The sequence below is a fragment of the Centruroides sculpturatus genome, unplaced genomic scaffold, assembly GCF_000671375.1.
Source record: "Centruroides sculpturatus isolate CEXI.00-Female unplaced genomic scaffold, Cexi_2.0 scaffold531, whole genome shotgun sequence".
NCBI classification, from domain to species: domain Eukaryota; kingdom Metazoa; phylum Arthropoda; class Arachnida; order Scorpiones; family Buthidae; genus Centruroides; species Centruroides sculpturatus.
The window spans coordinates 87409-97495 of record NW_019384680.1 but is presented as its reverse complement, the minus strand read 5'-3'; the positions used below and the strand labels follow the sequence as shown (position 1 = coordinate 97495).

The window sequence follows — 10087 nt, the reverse complement described above, 5'->3', positions numbered from 1 at the left end:
TGGATTAGAGCGATAGAGGAAAGAGAAAGGGAAGAGCAAAGACGAGCGCTTAAAAAGAAGGATAGGCAGGGTCAGACCCTCAGATGTGCGACGATTCTCGAACGAATAGGTGTGTACGTGTGCTGATCTTTGTAATTATAAATTGTGAATACATGTGACTAATATTATTTTCTTTTTTATTTTGTGCATGTTACAAGTTATAAATAAATATAAACAAACAACACTAACTCGATAACATTAAATCTAAATACCAAAATGATTAATTTACTGTGTTTTTGTTATTTATTACTCCTGCTTTTAGGTATTCGGTATTCGGCCGAATAGTGAAAAATAGGCTGAATAGGCCGAATACCGAATAGTAACCGAATATTCGTTACATCACTAGTTATAATCAAAGATTTACATATTAATAATAATTAAATGAATTTTTGTCGATGCGTAACGAAAAGTTCCCGTTTTTGAAAAAAATAATCGTGGCTATTGTCTCTTAGTGAACAATTTACTAAATAATAATCACGTTGAATTAATAACATTCTAAAATTTTATTAACTTTATTATCTTTTAATTATGAATTATATTAAAATTACTATCTGTAATACATTAAAATGTTTTTTTTTCTTGTCTATATATTTAACGTATTGATAATGTTTTGGAATAAAATTATTTAAATTAATCTCCTAAAATATTAGGAAACATGCATATCAATTTAGAATAATTCTATTGGTTTGTATTATATAAATAAATGCCATTAATAATAATAATAATAATATGATTCATATATTTGTCATCAACAGTTTTTTCAATTCTCTCTGCCTTGTGGGCTTAAGAGGACCTGGACCGATTCCAAGTGAGTTGGTTTTTTATCTGTCTATTAAGGTTTTTGATTAATTTGAAAGCTTCGTGTAAGTATTACTCACCTCTTTGTGTATCAGAAAAGCTTTAAAATTAACAATACGAAATGAATTTTATAATTAATAAAGTAAACGTGTTTTAAACTACTTTTACACACTACTTGTAAACCAAAAAATAGAACTATATGCTAACTGTATACCTAAATTTACATTTTTATTTTTGTTAAATACAAAAGAATGGCAAAAAGTTGTGCTGCCTGTAGAAATCATATGACTTATCAAAAACTAATTTTAACATATAGTAGGACTTCAGACAAAATCATGAGAGATATATATCATAAGAGATTTTTTTATGTTGAATTTCGTCGTATATTGCAGTTTTTCATTGACAGTTATTTACAATTCCACAAAAATTAGCTTATCTCAGCCAAAATATTAGAGATTGAAAAAATATAAACTAGCAACGAGTCGCTCAACTTTTCCGGCAATATTTAAAACTTCATGTATTGCGCCATCTGTTATGATATTCTATTATTAAAAACTTTTTATATTTTTAACTATTATAAAATGGCAAAAAGCTTAATGTTGGGGTAGGAATGAGTTTTATACAAAATTTTAAATGCTAATAACGAGTAAAATCGTCATTAATATGACACACACGACCCCAATTATCTCCCCGCCCCCTCTACCTTTAATCACCATAATTTAATAGCATCAAACTCCAATACACAAACATCAGTGCAAAATTTCAAAAATTTTCGACAGAAAGCACAAGAGTTAAGTTTCAAAGAGGGTGAACATAATCGTGCCCCCCACACACTAACATCCATAATATAGAAAATCCCGAATTTTTTTTTTGTATATCTCGACGTTTCAAGGTCTCAAGTACAAAAATGTAAAAATCTTAGGGATCATTGTTTGACCGATGCCATATTATCCCTCTTTTGTATATAACAGAGCCCAGGAAAACAAAATTGATCCGACTTTGGACGATTCAGAGTTAAAATTTACGTACCCTACTGTGTTTGAGTACTGAATTACAAAGTTAAGTTTCCTATGGCATGTTTATATCAGAATCTGGTGGTTAAACATTATAATTTTTTAAAATTTAAATTAACTTTAAATAAGTACTGTTGGTCTGTCTGGAGCGCCCAGAATCTGCATGCCCTGGAATATCCAAATCCCTCAAGATCAGAATGGGTCAAATGGCTAGGCCAGTCAGAACGGTCCAGATTGCGGGCAATTCGGCGAAACGGCCATCTTCCTTCTCTCAGTCCAATGATGTGGCTTTTCTCAAACTCCATTAACAGTGCGTTGCATCTTTCAGCCACGCCTTGGATTCGAAGATATAAAAACAACTGATAGACTGATAATTGACCACATTTTTTTTATAGGATACTGAATTTACGATACTGGAATAGTAATTTTCAGGCATTTCTTGCAGTTGGACCACAACTGTAATAATTTATATACGTGTCTGAGATATAAATGTTTGCAAAGTTTTGTAGTAATTGGACAATTCTGTCTGATTGCTTAACTTTTTTGTCAAAAATTTTTACATTCATTGACAAAAAAGTTACACACCCAGTACTGACAGAAATTTTAGATTTTTCGACGTTGTATTACTTTGGGTTCAGGATACCAAGTTATAGTTTGTCATACATACATATCCTCACGCTCATAATCAGAAAAGTGTGAGCAGCAGGCAAAAGAAGACTACAGTCTTACAAATGATCTATTTAGCAACTTTCTCCATATCACTTTTGCTTCAGACACATTCATGCCTCTTCTCAGCGGCGGCCTTATCCATTGCGAGGCTCTGGGCGGCAGATCTTTGCGAGGCCCTGGGCGGCAGATCTTTGCGAGGCCCTGGGCGGCAGATCTTTGCGAGGCCCTTGTCCTTTGTGCAAAGTATGTGAATTGAAATAGTAGGCACTTATTAATATTAATATATACTGTACTATAAATTAAATTTATTTTATTGTTATAACTAATAGTCAAGGATAAAATAAAAAGTTTTAAATATCAACTTTTTTTCTACTTGGTTGTTGCGCGAGGCCCCTCCAAGAGCGAGGCCCCGGGCGATTGTCCTGCTCGCCACCCCCTAAGGCCGCCACTGCCACCAAGTACTAGGTTTGTTCGGTGATTCCTTTGTGCAAAAGGAGAAACTGCCACTGTGATATTTATTTGTAACTTGTTTCCAACGAAAAGATGTTACAAACATGCAAAACATGACAAAATGATGTCGTACTGCACGATAATACCCATTCACACACACTGCTTGCATCGCTCAAGAATTGTTGCAGACATTCAAGTGGAAAGTTTTGGAACATCAATTGCACAGCCCATATCCTGTAACAAGTGATTATTACTTGTTTTTCAAGTTGAAAGAACATCTGTCTCTCTAGAACAGTGATTCTCAACGTTTTTTTCATCACATAATCTTTAATAATTTAAAAATTTGGTGGCACACATGGTTACTTCGGTAAGTGTCACAGGACAACCAGTGATGTCATAACAGTGATTTTTAAACACAATTGGTTATTTACGTCACATTTTCTAAATGCCTTGGTAACTACCAGGGCTGTAGAGTCGCGTAAAAATCTACCGACTCCGACTCCGACTCCAACTTTTCCTTACCAATCCGACTCCAACTCCGGCTAAAACACCAAAACTCCGCATCTCCGACTCCACGGTCTTGCCAGGGCTGTGGAGTTGCGTAAAAATTTACCGACTCCGGCTAAAACACCAAAACTCCACGACTCCAACTCCGACTCCACAGCCCTGGTAACTACAGGCAGTTACTGGTAACACCAGTTACAATTTCCAAATGTGCCCTAGGAAGGTAGAACCAATTGAACTACTTGTCTGACGTTGCCTATGTATGAGTATTCGCAGTGGCGGCACACTTCATAAATTTCACGGTACACTAAAATGCCACAGCACACTTGAGAATCANACAAAATAAAAAACACATTGAATATTTTAAAATGAACACAAATAACTTATGAATAGAAATGAATAAATCTTAGGCTTCCTCGGCTTCCTCTTCGTCAAACTCTCCTTCTTCTTCAGCGGTAGCTTCTTGATACTGCTGGTATTCGGAAACTAAATCGTTCATATTTGATTCGGCTTCGGTAAACTCCATCTCGTCCATTCCCTCTCCGGTATACCAATGTAAAAAGGCTTTTCTACGAAACATGGCGGTGAACTGCTCCGAGATGCGTTTGAACAGCTCTTGAATGGCCGTAGTGTTACCTATGAATGTTGCCGACATCTTTAATCCGCGAGGAGGAATGTCGCAAACGGCCGTTTTTACGTTATTCGGTATCCATTCTACAAAGTAGCTGCTATTTTTGTTCTGGACATTTAGCATTTGCTCGTCCACTTCTTTCATGCTCATCCTACCGCGAAAGATGGCTGCCACGGTCAAGTAGCGACCGTGACGAGGATCGCAAGCTGCCATCATGTTTTTGGCATCGAACATTTGTTGCGTCAATTCGGGAACCGTCAGAGCTCGATACTGTTGACTTCCGCGAGAAGTGAGAGGAGCGAAACCGGGCATAAAAAAATGAAGACGAGGGAACGGAACCATGTTCACCGCCAACTTCCGTAAATCTGCATTCAGTTGACCCGGGAATCTCAAGCACGTGGTAACACCGGACATGGTAGCCGACACCAAATGATTCAGGTCACCGTAGGTCGGAGTGGTTAATTTCAGGGTTCTGAAGCAAATGTCGTACAAGGCTTCGTTGTCTATGCTGTAGGTTTCGTCGGTGTTTTCTACCAGTTGATGAACAGAAAGAGTGGCATTGTAAGGCTCCACTACTGTGTCCGATACCTGAAAATATTGTAAAATTAAATTATAGTATTCAATCGATTTTATACTTTAATTATTACATTTTTTCCTTGTTTTTGGTTTAATTTTGATGATAAATTTTTGTGAAAGTTATAATTATTCAAAATATTTTTAATATTTATTTATTTTAATGTGTATTTTTAATTTTTAAAATTAAAAAATTATTCAGAACATGGATACTATAAAATATTACCAATTAACTAGTTTTGTTTAGATTTTTTTTAAAAATAAATAACTCCAAAAGCTTACATTAACTTATAACCAGTTTAATGGAATAAAATAAAATGAAACAACAAACCGGAGAAATAATTAATTTTCTTATTTTGTTCGCTTAAAGCAGTTATAAGTTCGTTTTTATACTGCAATTATTTTTCCACTTAATTTACTAAGCGATGAATTTAAAATTGTTTTATATATGTAAGTACATTATATAAAGTGTAAACTGAAGAAAAGGTGTTAGAATATTTTTATGATTATTGGCGAAATTGAATTTACATATTAAATAACGAATGGCAATATTTTGCGAAATTTACGTGGCATTTCTAGTATTTTTTAAAATTTTAATTGAAAATTTATTCTGAATATTTCCACGCGGATTTTAATTAGCATCAGTTTCGAAGAAAATGCTAGAAATTTTCGTCTTACAAGTTAGTGAGAAAAGAGAGTCGATTAATATAAACGAAATCATTGGATGGAGAAGACAGAAAACCTTACTTTTGGTGAGGGAACGATGCTGAAGGTATTCATGATTCGATCGGGATATTCTTCTCGAATTTTGGTAATGAGAAGCGTTCCCATTCCGGATCCCGTTCCTCCTCCCAGAGAATGCGTCAACTGAAAACCTTGGATGCAATCGCAGCTTTCGGCTTCTTTTCTCACCACGTCCAGAACAGAATCCACCAACTCGGCACCTTCCGTGTAATGACCTTTCGCCCAATTGTTACCGGCACCACTTTGACCTAAACGTTAAATTTTTATTAAGTAATTCCCGAAAGAGATTAGAGAAATAATTTTTCATTAATTAAACCCACCAAAAACGAAATTATCCGGTCTGAATAATTGACCGAAAGCACCGGACCGAACGGAATCCATTGTTCCCGGTTCTAAATCCACGAGAATAGCTCGAGGCACGTATTTGCCGCCTGTTAAATAGAAATATCGAAGATAAAAACACCGCATACAATATAAAAAGCTATTTTTTTGTCTTTAGAAGAACAAACCCGTCGCTTCATTGTAGTACACATTGATCCTTTCCAACTGCAGATCCGAATCTCCGTGGTAAGTTCCGGTGGGATCGATTCCATGCTCGTCAGAAATCACCTCCCAAAACTACGTAACAGTAATAATTTATTTACAATTGCCAAATTTTATATACAGTATTAGAGCAGTGGTTCCCAATTAGTTTTTCCTGCGTACCACTTCAAGAAAGAGCTCAAACTCGCGTACCCCTTATAGCAGAAATTCACATTAATCTATACTGTACTATTATTATAAAATTGAATGTAATTCTGGCTGTCTGTCTATTACCTTTTCACGTCTAAACCGCTGAACAGGTTTTAATAAGATTTGGCACAGAAATAGCTTATATGTTGGAGATGGACATAGGATACATTTTACTGCGAGAAAATATCTTACTCTCACGAGAAAATTCGATATAATGCGGGCGAAGCTGTGGATAGACAGTGATAAATAGAATAAGTTTTTTTACATTATTACCTTTAAAATACAATTCTAATAATAATGAAAATAACATAAGGTTATTTAATTTTAATGTGACAAATGTGCATGATTTTCTTTGCACAACGTTGTAAAATCTGGTTGCTTTTTGGTCAGCGTCAGTCTCAAGTTATCTTCGAGTTGAAGTCGGTGACGATGTTTAGTTTTCATGTTTGTCATAGCCGAAAATCTGCTCTTGCAGAAGTATGTTGTGCAAAATGGTAGTAAATATTTTATTGCCGCTTCGCTGACATGATGATAATGTTAATTGTACAATTTTTGTTTCTTGCGTAAGAATTTAGGTATTGTCACAAATTCATTTTTTAAATGAAATTTCGAGAATATTTTTAGTTATAAATAAACGAATTTGTGCATTCGACAGCATGTTGTAAATTGCCGAATTTTTGATGGTCCACCCATTATTTTTTAGATTGCTTTATCTCATGCATTTAAATTTTAAATTGCCGCGCGTACCCGCAATTGGGAACCATTGTATCAGAGGTTAGCTTAATGACATTCATTTAAAAACGTCATTAATTTCGTCTTACCTTAGCGCCAATCTGATTTCCGCATTGTCCCACTTGTAAATGGACGATTTCTCTCATTTTGTTTATTCGTAGATTAAACAGTAGTAAAATTTCTTAATGTTGAAGATTCAATTGGATTTATTTCTGATCTTCCGTAAGTCAAAAACTAATAACGGACGCTTCTTTTACGCATGCGTAAAACTCACACTTTTCTCAATATTTATGAATATATTTTTTAAGTTCGGATTGAAATCGTCGTGTATTTATATATTATTTTTAGTAACGAAAATATTTTATTTTTAAAGTATATATTTAAATGTTTAAGTTTCGAAATCAAAAAAGTAAAATTATAAAAAATAAAATTTTTGAGTACTCGCGCGTGCTCTCTTCAATCTTTCAAACTTAATCGCGCGCTTTGTTTGAGTCTGTTAGAAAAGGCGCGAAATTAATCTTTATCTGCGCATGCGTAGGTAGGAACTGCTGTATAATATAATTATATAATAAATTCTTTTACTTAATTAAGGGGTTGAGTAATATGTATATTTGCATGAATCTTTCGCTTGATAAAGGTTATTAAGGGTGAATGTGAATTTTGGGAAAAAAAGTGTAAAAATTTCTTAAAATAATAATGAAAAAGTTAAGACGCTAAAGCAGCCATTTTGCAATTTGTTATTCACCTTTACGCATCTCACGTGATGAAAAAAAAGAAAAAAAAGTAAAACGAGTTTAAAAGCGTCAAAAAGTCTAAAATGGGAACCGTGATTACCAGCATCAGAATCGGTAGATTACCGCCGGCACGGCCTTAAGAGTTTAAATGTTTTGTGTACAGTTTTTATATACTTCGTCTTACGAAAGAAATGAAAATTGATTAAAATTAAAAAGTAATAACAAATAAATGATCAGGAAACAAATCTTAAAAAAATAGAATAAAAATTAGTAGTAGTTTATAGAGGGCGCACAAGTTTATTTCTTATTGTAGTCTGTCGGCTGCAGCGAAACGAAGTTTGAATATACAGATTCAGCCGTCCGCAATAGAGTGGAACCGATACGTTTTAAATTAATAGTTCGTGTGAATTTTATATGATGTATCATGTTTAGTTGAAATCACTTCGTCCGTAGAAATGTTGGAAGCTGGTAATACTCCTGAAAAGTTTAAATTTATGCCTATTTTATATCAAGTAATGAATTTAGCATCCTCTGATATAAATACAGTAGATAATTATTTCTAAAAAATAATAAAATGTGAGAGTTTTGGAAGTTACCGAGATTTATTTAATTAAATCTTATGGTTTTCCTCCTACATCTAATACATTTCCAAATACGACAGTATTTATTGAAATTTATTCCTGTTTTTGTGTATTACGTGTATATATATATACATACACGTAATATAAAGTTGGTAATTATAATGGTAAGATGTAAACTCTGAATGATGGGTTTCCAAATGCCCCCTGTACAGCTCGATTTGAGCTGCAAAACGAGACTGTTGGGACCTTAACGGCGCTGTATGGCATACTTGTACAAGCAAAAAAGTCAAAGGAACCTCTGTTTGACCCTTTGCGAGATACTTCACGAAGGATTAGATGTAAGGTATGCTTCCTTTGACTTTTTTGCTCCTAAGGGTACGATTTACATCTCTGGTAAGGTTCCAACCATCTCATTCAGAGATGTAAGAGAGGAATATATACCTCACAGTTTACTGTTTTAATAAAAGCAAAATAGCTATATGTGAATTACATATGATTTAAAATTTTTTTATTGTAATGAGATTATTTTTTAAAAATGCAATTAGACACTGATTTAATTAAATTTTGTAAGATTTCTGGATCTATTTAAAACCAGCACTCAATGATTTCTTGTTTAAGCTCTAAAACAATCATAAAATGTCTGTTATTAGTATAAATTTTTCAAGCAAGAATGCCCCACAAGTTCTCAATAAGATTAATGTCTGGGCTTCTTGCCAGCCACTTCATAACTTGAATATTATGATCTTCAAACCACTTAGTTGTTGAGCATGAACAATGAACACTGGCATTGTCCTGTTGGAAAATCCAATCAGGTCCTCTAATTTCTTCTCCAATAGGTAATAAATTATTTTTTAGGACTTCTTGATAACTGTTAGATGTCTGTCTATCAGATAAAATCACTAAATTTGGTAAGCCATTAAATGCAAAGCAGCCCCACACCCAGTTGCCTGCTAAAAAATTGCACTCTTCTTTCCTAATATCATGCCAGTAATTAGGCCATACAAATTAAATTTCTTTTTATCATTGAAAAAGACAGATCCATTGGTCATTCCACAGCATCTTTAGCCCACTGTATTCCTGCCAATTTGTGTCATTTTGTTAATGATGGTTTTTTCAACAAAGCATCAAATTTCATATGTGGAGCTATTGAAATTCTTCAATGAATGTGCTTTTTGATATTTTTAATCCATTTTCACACAAAATTTGTGGAACTGATTTATCCTATTGTAATGCAAGCTGCATAATTCAATTATCGTCCCTTTGAGATATGATTTTGGATCTTCCTGATCTGTGTTTAGAAAGTATTGGTAATGATTTTTTTAAAGCTATAAATTCCAGAAGTAGATCTGTTCATTAAAACAGAAATTTCCTTGACACTCCAGCCTTCAGCTTTTAATTTCCACATTCATGCAATTTCTTCCATACTAAACTCTCTTCTATGTGGAATTTTGGAACGTTTTGATTCAGTATTTAAATTACTACTTGACAACAAAGTAGAAGTGTTATGGGATGTCATTTATTTTTATAATTTTAAGTTTCTTATGATTGAAATTTTGCAATTCTGTTTTATTATCTATACTTTTGGGACAGCCAAAAATATATTTTTGTTGTTAAATTATCAAAAATCAGCAAAGATTAATTAATTATGTTAGAATTAAAGTGTAAAGTAATTTGCATATACAAATGAATTCATTTACATTTCTCTTAAATTCCTAACAGTTCTGAAAGGCTATATTGGCCAAAACATATTGTAAATATGTTTTAAAGATTTGCAAGAACAATGAGAAACTTGCCTTCCTAAATGAATGCCAGACCATTGGGTGTGTACCCTGTGTCTACATGGAGAATACACTTCCCTGCTGATTGTACTTTTCTGCTCTCAAAGTT

At 33.7% G+C, this 10087-nt stretch overlaps 1 protein-coding gene across 1 annotated transcript; it reads right to left on the bottom strand.

The window, feature by feature from the left end:
• Positions 1 to 3816: 3816 nt before the first annotated feature.
• On the bottom strand, positions 3817 to 7154 carry LOC111626947 (tubulin beta-4B chain-like). The gene is made up of 5 exons (XM_023370485.1): positions 6975 to 7154; positions 5931 to 6039; positions 5742 to 5852; positions 5425 to 5669; positions 3817 to 4692 (listed from the first exon to the last, which is right to left on the bottom strand). The coding sequence occupies exons 1-5, from the start codon at positions 7029 to 7031 to the stop codon at positions 3880 to 3882; spliced, it is 1335 nt and encodes a 444-aa protein (XP_023226253.1). The 5' UTR covers positions 7032 to 7154; the 3' UTR covers positions 3817 to 3879.
• Between the last annotated feature and the right edge of the window lie 2933 nt (positions 7155 to 10087).

Excerpts from the sequence above, each read along its gene's own strand:
- LOC111626947 (XM_023370485.1), bottom strand. The coding sequence starts at position 7,031 with ATGAGAGAAATCGTCCATTTACAAGTGGGACAATGCGGAAATCAGATT. Across the intron at positions 5,853-5,930 it reads GTACTACAATGAAGCGACGG|GCGGCAAATACGTGCCTCGA; the intron begins GTTTGTTCTTCT and ends TCTATTTAACAG. Across the intron at positions 4,693-5,424 it reads GCATCGTTCCCTCACCAAAA|GTATCGGACACAGTAGTGGA; the intron begins GTAAGGTTTTCT and ends CAATATTTTCAG.